Consider the following 25,437-nt stretch of genomic DNA (forward strand, 5'->3'; position numbering starts at 1 on the left):
TAGTGAGACTAGAGCACAGGCCTCTGTCAGTGCAAAGAAAGATGGGCCAACTGCCAGTTCTATGCTGCTATACAAACAAGCCAGGTTATTTCTCACTTTAAAGTCTGCCACTGGTTTATATGAAGTCTCCACTCTCCACATCTGAATCAGATAGGTCAGTGGTTTATTTAGATAAGTAATCACAAAGGCATTGCGAGGAGTTAGTAAATAATACAATTTAATTCCCCAACACCCTGAATACACTGGAAAATTAATGACACTCAAACTTTAGAACGTAATACAGATTAAAATCAGAGGTGAGCTTCATTACCAATTATAAGATTTACCAGCTTCTAAACCGTTTCTTCTGGTAGCGTTTTAAAAAAACAGATCTAAATCCATTAGAGTACTGCCAGTATTGCCAATAGTTTTATAAAAACATTTTAGAAGTCCATTTTTCAAGAATATAAAAATTATCTTCAGAAAGATGGTTGTGGCCTTTCTCCAATGCCTCCAGCCAGCTGAAACACCACCAAACTCACTTCGTCTGCAAGCCTATCGGCATTTTCCTACAAATCACATTAAGAGATTAATGAGAGATATGGCGCCGGCCATCCATCACTGGCTAGTCTAGGGGAGGATGCTTCCTGATTCTGTTTCAGAGTTAATCAAATAACATTTTTCATCTTTCATTAACAAGTTTCAAAGTCCATAGATAATAGAAAGTAGGTTGGATTCTTCTAAATAAGGTGAGTTTTCGATTCAGTTAATAAAAATTTCCAAAGTGGAGTAAGAAACTAAGCCTCTTTAAAATCAAGATGGTTACCTACTAAGAATAAGTAATTCTTAGGATTTCCGTCAGAGAATACCCATAGTCATGTAAGTAACTGTTGGTGTCTCCTAGTCCCCAGTTCAACCACAGCATGTAAAAAGGGCAAATGATAAAACTGCATAAAATGCAGTAGAGTAAGAATGTCATTAAAAGAAAAATTTAAAAAGCAATTCAAAAGTCCAGAAAGAAAAGCAAGCATTACCTGCGGCTTTGGAAATACTAAAATAAACTCATGGACTACACTTTTAGAGGGAAAAGAATGAATAATCTATAATACGTTAAAATTAGCATGTGTCAGACAAAGGATATATTAAATACTCCTGCACAGGCAGAACATTACACCCTCAAGAATCTGCACTAAAGAACTGTTTGGGAACAAATTCAAGGAGGAACAAATTAAATTGAAACTGTTTAACTATATACCTCCCGGTTTGGTACATTCAATCTTAGTCTCTAAGAAAAATGTATTATTACCAAACACAATCAAACAGTGCTTTCTCCTCCCGTTCCCAGCTTACTTGTGAGTCTGCTTCTGCATATACTCGGACAATGTCTTCTGTACCAGAGGGCCGGACAAAAGCTCGGGCAAGCTTGTACTTCTTCACCAGGTCATTGATTGCTTCTTGGAGTCCTGGCGGAGTGACTGCTTGTCTTTCAGCATCAGTGGTGCTAATAACTCTCCTGTCGGCAACCTGAGCACAAACATTTCCTATCTGTTATAGAAGCTTAACCTGTTCCAAACAGTCCAACCCACAGTAAGAGGTGGCCATTTCAAGTTACTATCCTGCACAGTGTATCAATGACACACAGGGCAGGTGACAGGAACTGCAGTAAAATTTCCTGGTGTATTTAGCTAGAACTGTGTAATAGTTTTAACATTTGTCCAACTATTTAAGTAAAATTCTTCAGAATATAAAAAATTAACTTTAGCCAAGCAGGACATTTACACATTGAGTCAGAGCTACCATTAAAATAGTGGTCAATAACTACTGTCTCACCTCAGTAGTTACTGATCTAATTACTGATATGGCTGTAATAAGTGCCAAGCTATTATATAAGAGAGCTGAGGAAAGAGTCTCCTAAATATGCCAAAAAGCAAATCCAAATACTTGGTGGCCATTTCTGTGAACTCTGACTTGAATATCTCTAATCTCTCAACAATTCTACTGGAGAATATGTAGAGTGATGCAAATCAAACACCCATTCATCTGCAATGCCTTTAGAGAGTTCTCTCTTTGAGGCCACAGGTTCTACTGCTTACATCTAGCTCCAAAAAATACTGTGGTCTGGTGTGGGGGTGAGGTCTGTCATCAGGGAACTTAGCCAGGCGGGTAAGAACTTTGAGGCTTAGTCTCCAAAAAAAGAAAAAAATTTAAGCATTATGGCATTATGTGAACTAAAAGTTAATTCTGAAGCAACAGTTTCAGTTAAAATGATAACATTATCTGTTTGGGTTTTGCTTCACAATAGTATGAGCTGGGCTGTGAAAGCAGAAACCTTTTTAAGCTAGTTAAATAATTTTTATGATTTTGTTGTTCATATTTTTAAATGATGCATATTCACACATAATACCATTCTTTATCACAAAAGTGGAAGTACAGAAGAACTTATTTTTTAAAGTGTGAATAAAGCAGTTTTTGTAAGGCCTTCCTTACTTTATAAGTAGAGTGTGAATACAGACCGAAAAATGTAACCCACTCGGGAAACACTTGGGAAGACTAAAAGAACGCTATAGTCTGAAAGATTGTTTCACGCTCTCTTCACCTTAACTTTGAGTTGTCTGTTAGGAAGATCAACATAAATAGCATCCCACTGCTGCACAGTCAGACCCTTGAGAGCCAGGATAGCCTCAATCACCAGCATGTCAGAAATGGCATCTCCAGCCGCCTGCAAGATTGGGGAAACAGCATATAAGCCACCATTACATAATCACACACGGATGCCATCCGTGCAAATGGGCAACCAGAGTGATGCATGTAACCATGACAGACAACAATGACATGGATCCAGAGCTGACTACACCAGCTCCTGAGAAACATCTAGACTGAATAAAGGTTTGGCCCTGACATCTTAGGACTCAAATTCTTTAACTAGATCTCCTTTTAGATAGCATGACAGTGATATTAATGGAGAAAATAAGCTTGATTCAGATACACAAAGTCAGAGCCGACTCTAAGCTTCATCTCATAAAATGGAAATTATAACCTTGCTTCCTGCATTACTACTGTGATTAGAAGGAAAAGTGGATAAAATGTCTGACCCATATCAGACGTTCGGACTTCATGTCTCTCCTGGCTTCACTGTTGCTTTTCCATAGCAGTACTGCAGTTTCTGCTGCTGGACTCAAGCATGTAAGTGGGACAGAATTTCCCCAAGGTTGTCTTTGAAAAGTTAGCCAAACACACAAAATACATACTCAGTAGCTACTAAGTATACTTGAACATTTCAACATTTCCCTGACAAAATATCAAGAAAAGGAAGCATATAAAAAATGTTATTTCTAGTGCAAGTCTCAACTGTGGGCACCACTGTTAGAAGCAAACCACCCAGCCAGGACTTCACCTTTTATAATTCTACATCCCATGTTCTGACTGACGTTAAGGTAACTCAGAGCCTGTCACCTCACCACTTCTAACCTGGTTGAACAAGTCGATGATGCTTGCAAGCATCTTTGCAGCTTTTCCTTTCTCATCCTCTAATTCTTGTGCTAGTCTTTTTATCTTCGTTTCAACTGCTTCGCTAAACAGTGCCTGCAGCAGAAGTATATGAAGTCAGTCAGAAACTCCAGGTCACCTTTCATTCCCGGGGAATCTGTAGAAACTGAATAGACAAATAATGGCAGCCTAATGTCTGCCATTAATGTTGAAATCAAATCAGAGCGCAAAGGGTATTACTAAAGAAAAAGTTTATGGATTATAAAACTAATTTAAAAGATACCACTTTGATAAAAACTGAATACGTATGAGCTCACTGTGTTCTCCAGCTCACTTCCTGAACTCCGTGCAGCAGGACCCTTTACAGGATGTGTAAGAGGCAACATCAGCGTGAGTTCACTGCACTCCACAGTATGCAGCTGGCGTCAGATACTTACTACCACAGACATTCCTTTGTTTTCAAGTGCCACACCCATCCTTTTATAGTCCTCAAGAGGCCTGTACTGACGTTAGTGCATGGTGCTCAATTACTTGAGGAAATGGGCACTTTTTGGTAAAATAAAATGCAGGGTGCTCACCTGGTTTTCGTAAGTAAATTCTAACTGAACAGACCTACCCATTTTTTCTATGAGTCGAGTTGAACAGATTGAGAGACCTTATGGACTCCACCTTAAAAACTTAAAATGCTTGCATTTGATCAATGAAGTTACATTTCAGCTGCATTCTATGGAAACACATTCTCTTCCTTATATTCATGGCTCTTCAAAAAGCCAAATTGAAATTAGTGAAGAGAATGATTTAAACTACATTCAAATATTCTCATGTGTACCTCAAATCCATTCATAAAATAAGGTGATACACAAAGACATTTTTAAATAAAATCTGAACATAAAAATAATCTTTAAAAAGTTATACCCTTTAAAATAGTGACATTTATATTGAATTATATATAGTTCTTTTTCAGAATAGTCCTAAGAAAGCCATGAAAACAAAAAACCAAACATAAAAGCCTATGCTTGTATATGCTTTAAACCCAATAAAGCTTTTCATCATGGCTACGCTGTAAGAAGTGGAAATATTTTAAGAATATGAACAGAACATTTTAAAATAATTTATTGGGTTTTATGGGGTATGTGTGTGTATGTGTGCCTGCATGCACCTGCCTCTGACTCTGCAGCACTGATCCAACTCAAGACCTCATGCCTGGTTACAGAACTAAGCTCACCCCCGCTCTTTAAAGAACAAATTGTACACTTTTTATGGAGGATCGTCATAGCACCTAAAAGTATACATTCATAGTGTAATTTACTACTACCTAGTCATTTAACAACTACAACAGAAATCCATTATTAAGAAAAATGCCAGCTAACCAGTTGACTTCTTTAAAAAAAAAAAAACTTACTGTGCCATGCCCATTTGCTTCAAAATAAACTCCAATATCAAACTCTTGAGCCTTGTGATGCAAATGCTTGACACCAGTTTTGGTGCAATAAACAGGTACCTACAACACATTAAAGAAAGACAACAACAGTCAATATAAAGTTGGTTAATTATATATCTATTATTCCATAAATGAAACAAGGAACAAAATCTGAAACCTCCCTCTGGTGCTAAAGACAATAAAGGCCTAAAACACCCACACAGGGAATGACTGCAAGTAGGTGGCAGTGTCTGCTTTGAGAAGGTTGCCAGAGCTGTAATATGGAGAATGCAGGACAAAGAGATCTGCATGCTTTCTAACGAAGAGCCAATCCTTTGTAGGTAAATACCCTACACTAATGCAGGTTGTATGGTCTCCCACATTCTGTAGTATACAGAGGCAAATGTACAGGGCGCTATTGCAATAGAACTCTTATAAACAGTGGCAAACTAGATTGGGTCCCCAGACTATTTCTTGCTAACTATTGGCTTAAAAAGTTAAGGAAGGACAGTTAGAGATGGGTGTGGTAGCACACACCTTTAACCCAGCTCCTAGGAGCTATAGAACAGAGGAAGGCCTGTTCTATAGAGTGAGTTCCAAGACAGACAGGGCTACACAGAGAAATCGTGTTTTGAAAAATGAAAGTAACAGTAACAAAAAGGCCAGTTAGACTTTCAAGACTGATCATGGCTAGTAATAAATAACCACGACTGGACCAGCAGCAGTAAATAGGCTATCAATGGTGGGTCTAACAGATTTAGGAAAAACTGAAATACAAAACTACAAGAGAGACATCTAGTAAGATCAGTATTTGTTGGACTTGAAAAACCATAGGATGACAAGGGCCAAAAATACTTAATCCAAAAGGAAAATGGGATAGGAAGTAACAGTTTCTGGTGTGTATTAAGTTTTTAAACATACTAGGTACACACAGATGAAATTTTCAAACTAAACACTCATGCACTAAATGACGTTCTGGTCGAGAACAGACAATGAATGCTGTAGTGGTACCAGAAGGTCAAGTCTCCTAGTGATACCGTGGCCATCAGAGCTGAACACACTCAATGTTCACACAATGACAAAAACTCACATCATACTACTGCGTTTCTCAGAATGTGTCCTAGGAAGAAGCACTAACCCCATGAAAGGCCCTGGAGTGAAGCCACTGTGACCATCCATGTATTTAAAGTACGACAGAAGTAAGCAGCCTCCGTGATGTTTTTTGGCCATCTACTATTCTCTTAAAAAGCAGGAAATTCACATGAAATTTCATTTCTACTCCTCTAGAAGACTGACCGAAGTGGACAGAGCTGGTCCAGGCATACTTCTTGTTCCCTTTTCACTTGCTGTGCTGACTCACTTATCTGCCCAGCGTCTGCAGGGATTTGGAGAAAAGCAAACAGCTTCCAATTTTGTCTGTGACCCCAGACTCTGAGCAGCGAGTCTGAAGGGTCTGGTTCTCTGGCAGATGGCGGAAAGACAACCAGACAAAGTCCATGCGGTCCAATCGTACTGACCACATCACAGGCAGGTGCTAAAGAGCACTCCAAGGACAGGAAATAACCTCGCTCGCCTGCTCCAAGAGCCAAGCACACATTCCATTGCACACACTCTCAACACAACAGATGACTACTGACAAAGATTCTCCCACTGCCTAATGTCAGGTTTATCAGAGCACAACTATCCTTGGCCAAATCTCAAGTGGGCCTTGAGGTGGCACACCAAGCTGAAGGAAGTCAGTCACTGGGGAACTTACTTTTCTATCCTTACTTCCTGAGTGACCCAATGTGTCCATGGGCCTCACACTCCTGCCATTCCTTCCCCCACAGTGGGCTGTATGCCTTCATTCACACTGAGGCAGAATAAGCCCTTCCTGACTAAGTTGCTTTCCACGTCTGTGATCACAGCAATGAAGATATAGGTGTAATGTTACCTTAAGGGTTGTGTTTGACAGAGGCATCTTCAGGCCTTCATGAGTTACAAATGTGGCTCAATTAGTCTTGAAAAAAGATCTGTATTCATTATTAGATGACAGAATTCACAGGCTTTGATATGCCCCAAGGTGCAAGTGCACCAGAGACATGTGAGCCTTTTGACCCTAGTCACTGTCACCTGGACAGTAGTTCAGCTGTGTTCACCGTTCACTTTGTGGCAACATGATTATCCTCACAGAATGACCTTCCCACGCTATTCAGAAATGACCGCAAACTCAAGACACTGCAGTACCTTCATAACTTCTGTAAGGTATCTTGTGGAGCTCCCATTTGCATATGCAGTCTGTACAACACCAATGGTCAGGTTTTCTCCAATCTAGAAGAGAACAACGACACACTTAACTCGCCATCAAAGGTCCAGGAGCCTCTGACAGGGATTTTTCCAAAACAGGAAAAAAAAATCAATTACTAAACTTATCATAATGACAATAATAATTATCTCAAGTATTATTTGTTCTTAGAACTGAATGCTTTACAGTTATGATGAAATTCTCAGGAATGCATGCATCATCTGTTTTAAAGGAACCAAAACTTCACAAAGTTGCATGAGAAAGTCGAGTCAATACCAAGAAAAGCGCAAATGCAGTCATCTAGAATACCATCTTTACTGCAACTAAAACTAATGCCTCTGTGCTGAAATGGTTGCAATTTCCACTTATTTTTGTTTTCCAGCCACAAATATTAGGAACTCACACTACCCCAAACCCCCTATATACACTCAAAGCCTCTGGTGTGGAAGTGCTCCCTAGCAAGCCTTGGATGTCTTCCCAACCCACCTTACCTCCAACAGTAGCTCCTTAAGGAAGCTGCTAATTAAGGTGGCTATCTTGTCTCCATCTACGAGATGAAAGTGACCGTCTGCATCGCTGTAGTAATACACAATCCTGTCTGCATCCCCATCAAAGGAGCAGCATCGTTCGTTGGACTGCATTTCCATCCCTAGCACACAGGAGGATTAGGATTAAGTGTATTTCAGACTAAGAAATGGGAATAAAGCCCACTATATAAAATATAAAATTTTTCTCTGACACACATAACTATTTTCAATATAGCAGATCAATATTAACATTATATGCAACAGTACCGCACATCCACCATAAATTTTTCAAGAGATGTTTTAAAAGATTCCTTCCAAAACACAAACCAAAGTCTCCAGTTTTAAATACTGATGTCCGATAAATCTACTGGTGCTCTTTCTGAAGACAGAACCTCACTATGTAGCCCAGGCTGGCCCCTAACTGAAGAGTTGCCTGCCTCTGCCTCTCAGTGCTAGGATTAAAGGTGTGTGTCAAGCTATTTGCACTTTTCAAGGAAGTTAAATTCTTGCAAGGCAAACTTTAAAGGTCATCAAATCTATTCATGCTGAAATGTGATATTATACTAAAACAAAATTTTATTAACCAGTTGGTTTGGCTACACAAGTTTCCCATTTAATTATTTGAAACGTTGAGATTTTTAAAGGTGAGATTTCTTTCCTTTACATATCAGAAATAAAAATCAGCAAGAGATAAGATATGTGCTTTGACTTAATTCTAATATAAGTATTTTACCTTTTTAAACTAACAGCAACAAGAAATGTAACTTCCAATTGCTCACTGAGGATCTGCACAAAGTAGCAACTGTTATATCAGATTTATTGCTGTCCCTTAGCAATGACGGCAGCAGACAAAGCCAGACTCTGTTAGCTTTGCTGCCTGCAGGTCAGAAAAACAGCCTGGGGGAGAGTGGAGGGCTGGATTTCCTCAGTACAGAGGCCATCACAAGAGTAGAGGAAGACCTCAACAATCAGACAGATGGATGAAGGTCCAGAACTGAAGGACAGGTAAAGTAATATCGAAACAAGCACTCCAATGAAAAGGTTATATACATTAAAATTCTAAATGCTTGCTACAGTAAATCAGAACAGGCCAGACAAGTGAGGCCAATGCAAGGCAGCTGTGGTGAGGAGATGGGGGTTGGATGATTTTGATAGAGAAATCAGAGCACAGACAAACACTCAGTGGCCCAAGCAATACATCTGCAAGCCAGGCAAGGTTAGGGTCTGGGAGCATCCAGAATACCTCTTTACTACAATTAAAACAAGAACAGGGTTTTCCCAATCCTCCCATATGGGGAACACTGAATCCACTGAGGATGTAAAGGCAGCCTTCCATTCCCTTTCCAGCCAGTCTAGTGCAGACAGGAAGACGAAGCTACTTACAACTGCTGCCATCGGATCAGTGATTCTCCACACACTCACTGGGCCTGAGCCACCAGCAAAGCCTGGCAACCCACCAGGAATAGAAATTCCCAGCCTACGTGCATCCCACCCTGGACAGACTAAATGAGAGAGGGAGTAGGGCCCTGTGTGCTGACGCAGCACTTCGGATCTGACAGGACCTCAGTTTTGAGAGCTGTCCTGCTAATGTGCTGTTTTCTGTCTGAGTTTTCAGCAAGAGCTGACCGTGTTTTGAATGGCACTTAGAAACAAGAAGATTTCTAAGGACCCAAAGGTGACGAGTTTGTGATTCTTCACTCAGAGACAGCTTAGCTTGAAAGTGGGCTGGCTCCAAAGAACTCTAGCAGCAGGTGCACACACTGCCACTGGGACACAGGGCCACTAGGACACACGGCCGCTGGGACACAGGGCCGCTGGGACACACGGTCCCCGGGACATACCCTGTGGGGGTTTCTGATGACTCTTCACGAAGTCAGCACCGCACAGGTGGTTGAGCCTCCCTGCAGTCCCGTCATTAAACAGCTGGACCAACAGGCCCTGGGAGAAGTAATGTGCCATTTCTTTTAGCTTCAGGGCCCCTATGCCGTTCGCACAGTCGACCTTAACCGACCTGTTCTCATCTCCACTGCAGGAAGCCTTCAAAGGAAAAAGCCATGGCAGGAAAACAAGTCACCAAAGAGAAGCACTATGACGCATGCATGTATGTGTAATTGAAAAGGTCGTTTCATTTCCCTTTACCTGTCTAATTTAATGCAGAAAACGTGTACATAGTCAAATGAATTTCAAAACATCGAAGTAAACCTGAACAGCACAACAGGGGAGCCACTGAGTGACAGCTTACAGAGGAGCAGCTGCATCAGAGCCGCGTCCCAGCACAGCGGCGCTCTCCTTCTTCACAGCCATTTGATGTGCAGCGGGCATGCAGGTGTCTGAGTAACACTAGCATTCTCGGCAAGGCGTATCATATCACAGGCGTGTGGGCTTGGGGATGTTTTGTTATATATATATGTTTATTTATTTATTATGCATACAATATTCTGTCTGTGTGTATGTCTGCAGGCCAGAGGAGGGCACCAGACCTCATTACAGATGGTTGTGAGCCACCATGTGGTTGCCGGGAATTGAACTCAGGACCTCTGGAAGAGCAGGCAATGCTCTTAACCACTGAGCCAGCTTTCCAGTCCCGGGGGATGTGTTTTTAGTATCCGTCTTTCACCAGTCCCCACACCAAAGCCTGAGCTCTGAGAAGCAGCAGCAGGAACAGCGCTGTCCAGTGAGTCACCGGACACATCTCCAGGGAATCCACCTAAAAGAAATTCCTTCCCAACAGTACTTTCTCAAGCCAGGAACATCTACATTATAGTCAAGTTCATCTCATTGAATACTGACGACCACAAAGACACCATGAGGTTCCCCAGGATGCACCTTGCTACTATAGCCTCGCCAGCATACACAGATTAGCTAAGCCCCAGTCGGAGGAAAGAGGACAAGAGGTGAACTCTGAAAATTAGGTTGTTGACTGGCTGTATTACTACATTCACCTGTTGAAATTCTAATCATGATGGAAAAACTGTCTCACCTGTTTGGTAAGTTCTACGAACGCCTTGGAGAGTTTCTGGCAGTAGCCTTCTATGGTTGCCTTTCCGTACTGGCCTCCGGAATTCCGACAATACACCATGTAATGTAGCTGAGGTGTAGTCAACAGGCCATAATCTGCCAAACAAACACAAAAAGCACAGAAGGTGCTCACATGAATTCATACCTTAAGAATGTTAGCTCCAGACTCTCCACCCCCCACTCCTCACCCCCACCCCACCCCGCAAAAAAGATGGCAGTGTTCGTGAGATTGTCCAAAACAGAAGGACTTTGACCTGATAAACAGAAAGATTGTATATCTGGTTTTGGTTTTTCGACACAGGGTTTCTCTACGTAAGAGCCCTGGCTAAACTGGAACTCGCTTTGTAGACCAGGCTGGCCTCCAACTCACAGAGCTCCACCTGGGATTAAAGGTGTGGAGATTGTCTGTTATCATGTAAACAACCCTACAGGTGGGTTTCTGCTTACACTTTCTGATACAGTCTGCCAGGGACAGTCATTAACCTTCCCCCAAAGATCAGTTACCTAGGGGGCCTGGCACCCAATTCCAGGTCAGTATCAGCTCCAGTCCCCACCCTGTGATGTAAAATCTGCTTGCTTTCCCATCATTTTGCTCTTCTTTCTGCGGAACCCCACCCCCAGCCACATACACACACACACACACACACACACATACACAGAGAGAGAGAGAGAGAGAGAGAGAGAGAGAGTCTTGGCAGTCTGATCACCAAAGAGAGAGAGAGAGAGAGAGAGAGAGAGAGAGAGAGAGTGTGTGTGTCTTGGCAGTCTGATCACCAATAAATCTTTGTTTCTACCCATGGGTACTCACAGGTAGTCTAGTTGGGTGGATTATACCAGAAACTCAGAAAACATAAAGCCAAACTTTCAAAATATGCAAATGCATAAATATCAACTAGCCTTGTAATGGCTAACATTATGTTTTTAGTTTTAATTACTGTGCTTAAGAGATCTGTAAAACAAAAATGCCTCTAGCCTGTAAGTCCCACTTTCCCAACAACAGAACACCTCCCCAGAGAGCTGGGGCTGCTCCTGTCTGACCGTCTGCTCCTGTCTGACCGTCTGCTCCTGTCTGACCCTCTGCTCCTGTCTGACCGTCTGCTCCTGTCTGACCGTCTGCTCCTGTCTGACCGTCTGATCCTGAAGAACTTTAATGAAAATGTTGTTCATGTACAATAAAAACTACTTCTGTAACAAGCTTGCTTTCCCTGACTGCATGTGGACAGGATGTGTGCTTGATTACACTTGGGCAGGAAGGACATCAGGATGTATACTTGCCTCTAATTGTACAAACACAGGAAGTATTATAGCCTTGTGAGTTTTGCCTTTATACACTACTGACTAATGTAACTAGGCACTAAACCTTAGGAGTCCCAAATCCCAGGTGTAGACCTGGCACCAGTATGTAAATAAAGCCTCTTCTTTGCTTAAAATTTATTCATGGTCAAACTGTGACTCTCTGAATGACCTCAAACCCATAACAGTATCATTATAAGGACATGGTGCATAACTCTAAAAGAATTGTAAACTAATAATAATAATAGCAAAAAATAATCATTTAAAATAGGTTTCAGATAAAATTCAAATGAAGCATCCTAAAAATCACCAAAATACAGATAAGAGAAAGATCTCAGCCCAGGGTGGCAATACACACCTTTAATTCCAGCATCTGAGAGGCAGATGTAGGTGGATCTCTGAGTTTGAGTCCAGCCAAGAAACATAGTGAGACCCTATCTCAAACTAAAGACAAGGAAGGGAAGAAGAGAGGGCATTCTCTTTGAAAAATTCCTTGTCACTTGACAGGAATCATCAAGCCTAAGTCTCTGTGACTCCCAGGAGCAGGATTGAAGGTATCCTTGGGGACATTGCTCTAAACAGGAGAGCTAGGCCTTTAAGCAGAAAAACATGTCACTAGGCTAAGATGAGGACCCCAGGAGAAAAATAGCCCTTTAGAATGTTGAAGCTTCATTCACATTATAAGGGTGCATCACGACTGGGTCACCCCAAGTCTGCACTTCCTGCAGTGTCTTAACACTGAGGAGAACAAATGAGTCCCTCAGGAGATGTCTCCATAAGCACTGGCCCTTGTGTGGCACTGCTGCCCCAATGAACATCGCCAGAGTCCAAAAGATGCCAGTCACTAGCAAACTAAAGCAGACCCAATCAGGCAGTGGCCAAGGTACCTGGTAGAACACTAAACTCTGCCAAAATAATACATCTTAATAAATGTGCCACAAGTGACTTTCCAAGGAAACGAACACCTTTCATACAGAACTGGACTCAGAACACCAGGAGCAAGAAGCAAGAGAAATGAATGCTAGGCATGAGTTAAACCAATGGTTCTCAGCCTTCCTAATGCTGCAACCCTTTAATAGAGTTCCTTATGTTATGGTGACTCCTCAAGTGACCCCTCAACCATAAAATTATTTCATTGCTACGTCGTAACTGTAATTTTGCTACTGTTATGAACTGTAATATAAATATGTGATGTAGGTGGTGACCACATGGATAACTGAATCCACAGAAAGCTTGAGAAAGCTTAGGAAAGAATAGAGTAAAGCATGTTTTTTTGGTATGGTAGCAGCAATTTCTCAGGTCTGCGCTGCTTGCTAGAGGCAAGCAAGCACTCTCATCTAAGAGAAGTTTCCTGACTCAGCTTTAGCTGCAAAACCTTGCAGCTCCTTTAAGAGGTACTGCCACGAAACACTTAAACGGTGTTGATGAAAAGCTGAATGCATGCTTTTCAGTTTTCAACCGTAGCAGGAAAAAAGCTGTGCTGTTTTAAAATGCCGGCTTTCTGGGCTGTCCTGCCAGGGCAATCTCTTTCAGGCAGGCAGTCCGACTGAGTGTGGTCTGTGAGCAGAATGCTGCGGCTTGCTTGCTGGCAAGGAACTTGAAACGCCATAGAGTTGTGGCAATAAAAATGGCTCCAGCCGGTACCTCCACCATGAGGCTGGAAAGCTAAGAAGTGGGCTGGATCCAGTCATCAAAGCCATGGCTTTAACCCTCTCCTTAAAGACTCATGTAGTCATAAAAAGAGAGATATACAGTCAAGAGCGATTCAAAGAAAAAAAAACCTCTAAATGGTTTATAGTGTGTTTAAAATATATGCAGGCTTGAAAAAAAAAGTTAAAGTTCTTAAAGTAAAGAAAGAGAGAAGTAGGGTGTGGTGGTACACATCTTTAATCCCAATGCCTGGGAGGCAGAGACAGGCAAATCTGATTTCAAGGTGTGGTAGCACATACTTTTAATCCTAGCACTGGGGAGGCAGAGACAGGTAGATCTCTGTGAGTTCAAGGACAGCCTGGTCTACAGAGTTATTCCAGGACAAAGATATACAGAGAACCTGTCTCAAAAAGTAAAAGTAAAACTAAAAGAAATAGAGGTTAAAATAAAGCCGCATAAAGATGGAAAATACACAGAGAATCTTAATACTGTATATTATGCTCTCTTTGAATTGTTTGAATGCTGAGGAAGGAGCAACAGCTGCTAAAAGATATTTGTTTATAAATGCTGCTGAACTAATCCAAGACGAATATTTTGAAAATACCTTGACTTCAAAATTTGGATCTAAGGTTGTGATGCTTTGGAAAAGTTCTTTTGTTTTCACAGAGGATGAGACCCTTGTGGATTGCTTCTATCCCAATATGGTATGATAGACCATGCCCTCCTGAAAGGTTGCTGTGAACACCCTCAAAAAATTGCTTCATTCAACTGCCAACTGAGATGAAGCTAGCAAACAGGTTTTACCGAGAAAGACCTGATTAACAGTGCCCCTATACAGCAGGAAGAAGTTTAGAGAGAAATAACTACGTCCATATTCCCAAATATTGCTTATAAATGTTCTTTTACATTTAAAGGGGGATATGATATAGATATGAATAATTTGCATTGCATGGATTTTAAGGTCAATTTTGTTATATGTATATATATTTTTGATCTTGACTGAGGTATTGTGATTGTGTAATTCATTTAAAAATGCAATGTATAATTAAAAATATAGGTTGTTAATGGATAATCATTGATAATAGTCAAGTTTGTAGTAATGTTAGTTTGATTTTCTAGATGTGCATAGATATATTTCAGACAGGCATTCTTCATATCTTTCAAAGACTACAGAACATGGTATTTAATGTTTTAATAACTTAGGGCTTTTCATGACAATGAGACACATCTGCTCCTGGCAGCACCCATCTACTTCAAGAGGAAGATGGGTATCGAAGAGGCTCCTTATGGAGTTGTTAGCCATTTTGGGCAAGAAACTGCTCTTGCCTGGACTCTTGTATAAACTGGACACAGAGAACCCGCAGAGCGAGGACTGCTGAACTTGCCTAAAGGTGAGATGATCTTTTGGGGTTCCTGATTCATGAAAGAGTCTGCGAGGCATTCTGCAGGACACAGCAGATAGTGACTGAACTGCCTTTGAAATTTCCTGCTTCATGGAAATGTCTCTGGATACTATGGGCCTGAAGGCTGAAGATGGATGTCCCAATGGTACAGAGGAACTTTGGGTGACTGTCCAGGCAGCAAGATATCTCTGTCATTTCTAGAGTTTTGGAAGTTGCTTACTTCTTGTTTACTTAGGTAATATTATATCCTCTAGAGTCTTTGATGGAGTTGAAGAATGGTTAGTTATAGTTATAGTTTTCCATTACTATGATACGGATAAAATAGATATAAATATTGTAACTGTAATTCTTACTTGATAACTGTTTTGTTATATGTAATTTTACTATGTTAAAGTGAAAGCCTTTCTTTTTTGTTCAAATAGAAAAAAAGGGGAAATGATGTAGGTGGGACTTCTGTCTATGTGTTATTTTCATTGGTTAATAGACTGCCTTGGCCCTTTGATAGGACAGAAAATTAGGTAGGTGGAGTAAACAGAACAGAATGCTGGGAAGAAGGCAATGAGGCAGACGCCATGGAGCCAGCCACCAGGTCAGACATGCTGAATCTTTCCCGGTAAGCCACCACCTCGTGGTGCTACACAGATTATTAGAAATGGGTTAATGAAGATGTGAGAGTTAGCCAGTAACTAACTCTCTAGAGATAATGGGCCAGGCAGTGTTTAAATGAATACAATTTGTGTGTTGTTATTTCCGGAGCTAAGCTAGCCGTGCGGGAGCCATGCGGGATTAAAAGCAGGCCTGCCCGCAGCTCCTCATTACAAATATGATATGCAGGATGTCTGACATGCGACCCCCAAAGGTTGAGAACTACTGAGATGGGTGAAACTCAGAGGAAGAGTCTGTAGCAGGCAAAGGAGCAAACTCCAGGAACAGGCAAAGTTCCTAGGCCAGCAGCTACACAGGACAACAGCTCAGGAGGCCAAGTCGCTCTGGTGGAAGGATTTGAGAGGAGGTGCAGAAAAATGGGGATAATCACCTAACTTCATTAAATGGAAACAGGTCAAAATAAAATAAAAAAGTATTCTAAATGACATGCGAAAGGAGGAAACAAGGATTTTGAGAGCAATACTGAAATTACCAAATCCTTAGTATTCACCTTTGTTTTCTGTTGCTACAATGAACACCATGGCCAAAACTAACTTGGGGAGGAAAGGATCCACTATGGAGGGGAGGCCAGGGGGCAGAAACTGAAGCGAGACCGACCATGGAGGAGTGCTGCTTGCTCAGGATTGCTCTCCATGGCTTTCTAGGCTACCTTTTTACACAAAGGAGGCCTACCTGCACTAGAATGGCAGCCAACAATGGGCTGGGCCTCTGCCCTGCTGACATAGCCATAGGCCAATCTGATGAACGTAATTCTCTGAGGTTCCTTCCCTTTTCCCAGGTGACAAAGACTAACCGCACACTATGTAACTGTTACACACACTCAAAAAAAAAAAAAAGCATCTTCCAATTCCCTACCTGACTGATCAACCCAGAAACCTACAGGTTATTTTTCATAGCTCTAGCCTTAACCAAATTGCGAAATCTTTTACATACACAAAGCGCACTGCACACACCACAGCCGCTGATCTCCTCCCCCAATTCACATTATTCTTGTGCATAAAATCCCTTCGCTAAGCCCCACTGCATGTGGGACACAATCCAAATCCCCATTTTTGAAGTTATTTGGCCCCTGCTTATCTCCCTAGTCTTACTGTCCTCACTAAATGGCAATTTGATTAGCCTCCCTTGAAATAGCTGAAAGGAAATAAGCAAGGTGTTAAAAAATAAAAAAACACTCCAATTATCCTATCTTTAACACATTAGAGATGGTGCACTTAGAACCAGAACAGATTAGAGAACGATCACTCTGGGATGACAGAACCTGGGTCTGGCAATGTGAAAGCAAACTGGTTCAAGGCTCCAAGTGAAGACTCAGCCCAGCCATGGCCAGGGAACCAATCTGGGGAAACACAATTGACATCACTGCCTTTGTCCAATGGCACAGATGGGTGCTGGCTTGTATGAAGCAGCGCTGACTGAGATGAGCATCCCCATTATCCACATAAACACACCATGAGAGAATGCGGGTATCTAACTAGACTGTGACATGCGGTGGAACAGACACCATGGAGCAGACAGCGAATGGATATCGGCATGAAGGTAGCTGGATGTAGACCAAAGAGGGGACCGAGCAGCCCTCATCGAAAGGGACAGAAAACAAGCAGCAGAGAGGACCAAGAAGGAATGTATCCAAGCAAGCAGAAGGGTGAAGAGAAAACTGCCACCGTGCAGGCAACTCTAAGGGTGTAAGCTATGGTGGAAAGCAATGAAGAAGGTGAGACCACTCACCTTCTTCCTATAACAATGACGGGGGGGGGGGGGGGGGGGCAGGAGGGACTCAGTGAACAAAGCACAGGCAGACAGCAGGTGGATTGGATTAGGACCCCCAGCACCCACACAAACACCCAGGCAATACTGGGCAGCTATGATGGCCCACCTCTAACCCTAGTCTGCTGCAAGGGAGTCTCTTTCCTGTCATGAATGAATTGAAAGCATTACCCAGTGGAGTCGCCAAAGAAAGCACTCGTGACAAATGAGAAAACAGCACTCAGGAAGTGAAGAGAGTTCCCTGGGACAAGCCAGCTAGCAAGTCTCGTCACAATGTCCTTGGCCAAGCGCCCGAGAAAAGCATGGGTGAACAGGGAGCTCTGGGTTCAAGTGGGAGACCCTGCCTCAGCATATAAGGTAGGAAACAATCAAGGAATGCCTAACACTGACTTCTGGCCTCAACATACATACACCAACACATACACACATGCACACACATACGTTTGTGTGTGTACACACATACAAAAAATAAAAAAGATTGTCAATCCTTACTATAAACACTGCACCGAAAAAGCCTCAAGCTCTCTGTGGCTTAACCCAACAATGCAGGATCTCTGTTTGTCCAGATGACCCAGCAATCTGAATTCAGGTGAGCAGAGGAGACAGCTCTCTGAACAGACATAAAGAGACCCACCTATAGCAGACTACAGACTGACCAGGTAAGCAATCAGAGGCAGAAGCTCAAATAAGAACAGGATTTGCAACCATTTCTGAAATGGGCCTAAACATACTTCTGTTATGCATTAAGGCCAAGCAGCATTCTCACCATTGACAATTATATAATAAAAATATTCAAATCTCTGGAAAATGTTGACAGTGTCAAATACTCAGCCAAGATTGAACTCTTATGTAAAAAAATAAGCACACCCATCTAATTAGTATGTGAATTTGCTTTCTTTCTTTAAAAATGATAAAATTTTATATAGCCAGGCGAAGATGGCACACACTTTTACTCCCAGCACTCGGGAGGCAGAGGCAGGCAGATCTCTGTGAGTTCAAGAGTAGCCTGGTCTACAAGAGCTAGTTCCAGGACAGACACCAAAGCTACACAGAGAAACCCTGCCTCAAAAAACAAACAAACAAAAAATGATAAAATTATATGTATAAAGAATTCTTTTATAATAAGTTTCTTTATGATTTATGATCAGCAAACACCAAACTTGCAATTTTATATAACTATATACCTGGTGTTGTAGAAAATATATCAGACAGAAGGGGTCACAAGCGGAAAAGATTTAATATGCTATGTCCCATGGACAAACTCATATGACTGCCCAGAAAAACCTGCAATATTTTAAAAGTTTATCTAGTAATTGATTTCTTAACTTTTATTGTTTGTTACTTCCAAAATTTAAGTATGTGCTACTTTTAAAATTTAAAAACAATTCCTTGATGATTTACTTACATACCATAAAATTTATGGTACTACATACCATAAAATTGGCCTCCTAAGACAGTCACACCGTCTAGTACAGATTGAGAAAGTTTCTCACTGCTGGGCCTGTGGAAGGAAAGAAAGACTTAGTAAACGGGAAAGCACTGGAGGAGTGTGCTCACAATTTCAAAACAGCACGGTCACTGAATTTGAAAACTGTCAACTCTGGCAAAAAACAGAGGGTAAATTACAAGCATTTCCCAGGAGCCTTTGCAAAGGTGACTGCTTAGAAAATTTTGGCTTTTAAATTTACAAAGAAAATACAAAGAGCCAGGTATGCGGATGCAGACCACTGGTTCCTCCCACCTACTTGAGAAGCTGAGACAGGAGGATCACTCAGTTCAAAGCCTACAGAGAGTGGGTGCAAAGCCAGACTGGGTAAATTTGTGAAACTCTATCAGAATCTAAAAAGGGGCTAGGACTGCAGCCCAGTAGAAGTCCTTTCCTAGCATACATAAGGCCCTGGGTTCAATACTCTGTATTAGCCAAAAAAGGAAAAAGTGGGGAGGGATGTAAAAGAGAGCTGGAGACATGGCTCAGTAGTTAGAGTGCATACTGTTTCTGCAGAGGACCCAAGTTCAATTCCCAACATAGGCAGCTCACAACTGGCTGTAACTCCAGTCCAAGATCTGATAACTCTAACCTTCTCAAGCACACACAAATAATATTTTAAAAGATATAAAAGGTACCCTAACTCATACCCAAATACCTTTCCTAGTTTGACTGTAGCAATATGTATCTTAGTTAATAACAGCAACAATCAAGACTGAATGCACACATTCAGTATGGGGCCTTAAACTACTGAGAGCATAGAACCTAGTTTTCATTTTATAAAATCATAACAAAGTACTCCTCTCTGAAAAGCCAGGGAATCATTATGTAACTACAGGTAAGAGCCAAACACAGTAATGGGATACTAACTGACTTGAGGGAATAAATCAACTAGCTATTTCTGCTATTTATGGACCTAATGAGTGAATAGTTTTTGCAAAACCTGGTAACACGACACAGGGTAAAAACTAAATCCAAGCTTTCCAGAGAATGAGAAAGAAGACTTCGATGAAGCCAGAACTTGCATAAAAGGGAAAACTACTATTGTTTCAAAGTAACTTTTAACATTGCAAAAAAGCAGGCTTTTGTAAAGGCAAAAGCTGCTGAAAGTGACAAGTAGAGCGACTATAAAACGCTGTTTCCCCTGAATTCCAGAATAAAGAAATGACAGAACATCGGAACCAGCAACAGACTAGAAACCCAGTCTCTAAGTGTGGTTTGTTTAAAATTATGTGCTCTGACTGCAGCGGGAAATAATCCTACAAAGTGTCAAAATAATTAAGTGCTTCTAACATGCAGCAAACAGCTATTTTGTACATTGTTATTTCATGTAACTCTCATTCATCACCAACCCTGAGATGAAAGCTCCCAAAGACTACAAGACCTGCTGAAGTTTTATAAAGTTTAAAACTAGAGAGACTCCAAACCCGGACAGTCACCATGTGCCACTTAAAAAGGCAAAAAGTCAGCAAGATGAGCACTGAGCCTCTCTTAGTCCCTCCCACTGGTCTTGGTCCTGAAAAGAGATGCGCTCTTGGGCAGGCAACTCTGATCATCACCTGGTGTCTCTGCCAATAACTACGAAGGCGGGCTGCTGCAGATCCACGGCTTCTTTCTCCACGATGGCGGTAAGCACTTGAGGCATATCCTGCTCCTCAGCACTGGCCAGACAGGTAGCATGCTCCTCCCAGGAAGGGGCCAACATTTCCCCCATCGGATCAATCAGTTTCACACCATTGTCTTCCTAAAAGAGAAACAAACCTTAAGGGGAGCCCAGAATGGAAGTGACTAGAGGAAGAACCTTTGCTGTCATCCCTCCAACTGACGGCTGAGCAGCTGCCTTGGGGACCACTGGCACCAATGCCAGGCACCAACAGGTGTTTCCCTGATGTGGAATTCCCCTCTGTATGTTGTGATCACCATTAATGAATAAAGAAACTGCTTTGGACCTATAGCAGGGCAGAACTTACCTAGGCGGGGAAAACTACAGATTGGCGCTCCAACATGTGCTAACTACATTCACGTAAAATCTAAAAGCTTAAAAATAAATCCTAGACACAAAAGAACAGAATTAAACATGGCTTGGTAGCAGCATTTTCTTGGGTGGGCTCTGTTTGCTATAAGCAAGCAGAGGCATGGCTCCTTTAAGAGAGGTTTTCTTGATTCAGAGGTAGCAGGAAAAAAAAAGCCATGCAGCTGTGGCTCCCTGGGCCGTGCTGCCATCACAAACTCTTGACTCTTTCGAGAGATCTGGCTATGGAGCATTTAAATGGGGTTTATGAACAGAGTGTGACAACTGGCTTAATGGCAACATAGACCGGCTGTGCGCCTGAAAATGGGGCAATGTACATGGCTCTCAGAGGCAGGAAACAGTTCCACCATGCTGGACAGCAAGCAAGCAGTGCCGTATTTGCTCTAGCAACACCACAGCTTAGTTTTTTTAGAAAAGCACTTAGCATTTTAAGAAGCAGTCCTGGTCAGAAAATAATTATAAATACACAATAAAAACACATTCAGATAGAAAAGACCTCTAAATGAGACACACTGTTGGATAAATACGTAGGCTTAGGAGAGAGAAGTAAAGGTATATAGACAGTTATAAAAAGAAGTAAATGGTTCTAAAAAAATGGTAAATTCTTTAAAGAGACAGAGTACAGACAGTCCAAGATTAAAAGGAATAAAGAAAGAATACGCCACATAAAGATGGAATATACACAAAGAGTCTGGATTATGTATACTATTGCGTTTTCTTTGAATTTTTTGACTGCAGAGAGGCATCTGATACTGGGGACTGCTAAGTCAAGCCAACATATATACTTTAAAGGTATCTTGATTTCAAAATATGGGTCTAAGGATTTGTTGTTTGGAAAAGAGGTTCTTCTTTTGTTTCCACAGAAAATGAGAACCTGTGGACTAATTCCAGACTAATGTGGTTTGATGAACCAAGACTCCCACCCCCCGAAAGGTTGCCCCACACACCCTCAAAAATTTACATTTAAAGAGGGATATGATATAGAAATGAATAATTTGCATTGGTATGGATCTTGGTCTACTGATATATATTTCTGCTCCTAAGATATTGTGATTGTGCAGTTTACTTAAAAATGTATAATCAAGAAATATAGGCTAATAGATAATCATCTGTAATAGTCAAGCTTGTAGTCATGTTAGTTAAGTTTTTAGATATATAAAGATATATTTTAGTCAAATCTTTCAGAGACCTTCAGAATATGGCATTTAAAATGTTTTAAGAACTTGGACTTTTCATGACAATGAGACATTTCTGCTCCTGGCAGCACCAGTCTACTTCAAGAGGATGATGGGTATCAAAGAGGCTCCTTATGGAGTTTGCTAGCCATTTGGGCAAGAAACCACTCTTGCCTGAACTTCTTGATGGTATGCTATATGAACTGGACATGCAGGACCCACAGAGAAATGACTGCTGAACTTGCCTAAAGGTGAGATGGTCCTTCGGGGTTCCTATTACATAAAAGAGTCTGCCAGACATTCTGCAGGACACAGAAAAAAGTAACTGATGGACTTTGCCATTATAAGGCAGAACAGATCTTCAAATTTCCTGCTTCATGGAAAAGTCTGCTGAATACTACAAGCCTGTAGGCTAAAGATGGATGCTCCAACAGTATAGAAGAACTTTGGGTGACTCTCCAGGCAGCAAGATGTCTCTGTCAATTCTAGAGTTTTAGAAATTGCTTACAATGGACCTCCTCTTTACCTAGGTAATATTATATCCTTCTGGAGTCTTTGATGGAGTTGAAGAATAGATAGAAAGTAGATATAAATATTGTAACTGTAATTCTTGCTTGATAACTGTTTTGTTATATGTAATTTTTCTTTGTTAAAGTTAAAACCTTCCTTTTTATTTAAACAGAAAAGGGGAGGTGATGTGGGATTCCCCTCTGTATTCTGTGATTACCATTAATGAATAAAGAAATGGCTTTAGACCTAGATCAGGGCAGAACTTAGCTAGGCGGCAAACACTAAACAAAATTCTGGGAGAAAGAAGGCTGAGTCAGGAGACACCATGGATCCTCCACCAGACAGATATGCTGAAACTTGGCTGGTGGACCACAATCTCGTGGTGATGCACAGATTAATGGAGACGGGTTAAATTAAGATATAAGAGTTAGCCACTACAAAGCTAGAGCTAATGGGTCAAGCAGTGATTTAATTCATACAGTTTCTGTGTGATTATTTCAGGGCTGAGCAGCCAAGGACAAACGAGCGGGCTCTTACAACAGTTCCCCTGCATTACCTCTTCAGTTCCTTGTGACACTATCATGACTGATAATGTCTCCATCCAAACTTGGAAGGACATTCTGTTACTTCTCTACTCTGGACACTTTCCAAAAAAATAGCCTCATTTCATTCCCTCCACACCCAATTCAGCCGGACAATTGTTAGGAGAGAGTTGCTTCAAACCCAGAGGACCATACAAATTAGGAGGCCTTAGAATGTGGACTTTGGTTCAAAGTGCTCAGACACTCGGGCTGTAGTCTTGTAAATAAGCACACCAACTTGTTACCTCAGGATTGTGTGAGGCCGTAACCATGACTCCAATGGTGGATTTTGTCTGCTTTGACCTCAGGACAGCTAGTAATCCCATTCGAAACATGATATGATCGAGATGCTGGGCATTTGTCCGAAACCCAGCAGTCCCATAGTGGAGAATGAGCCCCTGGGGCTTGGCATGGAATGCTGAGCGTTTAGAAACGGCCTCTAGATCCATGTCTGCAAAAGTAAGAAATATTATTATGAACAAAAAGCTTTCAAGGACCATTTGCTTCCAAACTGCCAGCACAAAGTAACACTCCTGTTTCACTGAGACCCTCTCCAAAGAAACACATTGGGGTGAGGAGGGGGAGGGAGGAATCCCCAGAGTTAGAATTAACTAGAAGCTCCTGCCTAAACTGTGCACTCCAAAAGAGAAATCAGCTTGTCCACTCCTCTCCCCGTTGGCCTCTAGGATGAATTTTTCTAAAATAATGACTTCTATATCTATATTCAGAGACTCCTAGAAGATCAAAGATCATCTTACCTTACAAAGGGGTCAACTTAGGTGTGAGCCCCAGTTATTAATATAAAGTCTGGTGTGAGGCCAGTGAAAGACCGAGGCTGAAGGTCAGATCCGCAAAGGGCTGAAACCTCCAAATGCCTGGGAAATCCATGTGGCTCGCTCACTACTCCTCCCAAACTAGAGAGAAACCATCCCAAAAGAAAAGCAAAGTGCAACCATTTCCTCTTGTATAAGACCTCCAAGATTGCCGGGCGGTGGTGGCGCACGCCTTTAATCCCAGCACTCGGGAGGCAGAGGCGGGCGGATCTGTGTGAGTTCGAGGCCAGCCTGGTCTACAAGAGCTAGCTCCAGGACAGGCACCAAAGCTACAGAGAAACCCTGTCTCGAAAAACCAAAATAAAAAAAATAAAAAATAAAAAAAAGACCTCCAAGATCAGCCAGGACATCTCCAAGGCGACTCTCTAATTTATTCATAAAGACAGTCACAGCAATCTTCTAAATTTACGTCTAAAACTACTCACATCTGCACAATGCTGCCCAAGCGTGGGCCCTGATCCCCCTAATACTCTGAGAAACGTCCAATTAATTTGAGGTTTTCTGCCTCAGTCAGCAGGGTGTGTGCAGATTCGTAGACTGTGCACTTCCTGGGTCAATTCTATCCTAGGTAGCCCAGAGTAGCTGTCCTTCAGCTAACAACCACACTCCTTGTTTTATTGTCCTTTCTTGCTTCAATGCACAACACCACAAGAAATGCCGAAAAATGTTTGCTTCTACATGATTTGTAAAATCGGTCCTTTCCAAGCTAATTTAGTCCGTTCCAAAGTAATCAAACTTTTGTTCACAAGAACGAGTATATTTTTGTAAAAATTGACCAGTAGGAAATGTATCACGATTACTCACAAGGGTGTCAACCACGCCTATGAAATCCAGAACTCTCTCAAAGGAAAATAACAGTCATATAACAGCACGCTTCCACCCTTTAATGCGTTTGGAGTTCTAGAACTAATTTCAATAGGTATGGAAATGGTTATTAAAAGCCCAACAGTGTCCAAGCTATAAGAGCAAACAGCGAAGCCCGTTTCTTTCATTCATCCTGCTATCCTCGGTAGTACATTCTGCTCCCAGCTCCCGATTACCCGCGGCTCCCCAGCCCTCCAGCGTGAGGTCGGCAGGGACCTGGGCCGCACTGAGCAGTGGGTAGGTGTATCAGGCGATCCCCCCCCAGCCATGGCTGTCCAGGAACCCCCACCCACAGCGGCTCGACAGCCTCCAAGCCCGCTCACCTAGTTCCGGAGCAGAAACGCACTCTCCACATTCGAGCAGCCGCCACGCACTGCGCACCAAACCAGTTTACTCAGATCCTGAAGACGTGGCCCAGCCTGGCTTCCGGCCCGACGCCCCGCCCTCCGGCCAATCGCGGTGG

General features: G+C 42.0%; 1 protein-coding gene across 2 annotated transcripts; it reads right to left on the reverse strand.

Moving 5' to 3' along the window:
- Positions 1-146: 146 nt before the first annotated feature.
- Positions 147-25,437, reverse strand: Pgm3 (phosphoglucomutase 3). Of its 2 annotated transcripts, XM_048435778.3 has the most exons (13): positions 25,298-25,437; positions 23,523-23,728; positions 20,539-20,723; positions 18,927-18,994; positions 10,677-10,810; positions 9,538-9,733; positions 7,661-7,818; positions 7,112-7,195; positions 4,868-4,966; positions 3,448-3,561; positions 2,576-2,698; positions 1,330-1,503; positions 147-548 (listed from the first exon to the last, which is right to left on the reverse strand). In XM_048435778.3, exons 2-13 carry the CDS (start codon positions 23,724-23,726, stop codon positions 459-461), a joined length of 1,629 nt encoding a protein of 542 aa, XP_048291735.2. In that variant the 5' UTR covers positions 23,727-23,728; positions 25,298-25,437; the 3' UTR covers positions 147-458. The 2 variants fall into 2 exon arrangements, with proteins under 2 accessions (XP_048291735.2, XP_085545605.2); XM_085689479.2 differs by lacking the exon at positions 3,448-3,561.

Source organism: Myodes glareolus, chromosome 4 (genome assembly GCF_982192425.1).
Source record: "Myodes glareolus chromosome 4, mMyoGla1.1, whole genome shotgun sequence".
Lineage (NCBI taxonomy): Eukaryota > Metazoa > Chordata > Mammalia > Rodentia > Cricetidae > Myodes > Myodes glareolus.

Coding starts and splice junctions, on each gene's coding strand:
- Pgm3 (XM_048435778.3), bottom strand. CDS start 23,726: ATGGATCTAGAGGCCGTTTCTAAACGCTCAGCATTCCATGCCAAGCCC. Junction 20,724..23,522: donor CGGCCTCACACAATCCTGAG/GTAACAAGTTGG, acceptor TTTCTCTTTTAG/GAAGACAATGGTGTGAAACT. Junction 7,819..9,537: donor TCATCAGAAACCCCCACAGG/GTATGTCCCGGG, acceptor CCTGTGTGCTAG/GGATGGAAATGCAGTCCAAC.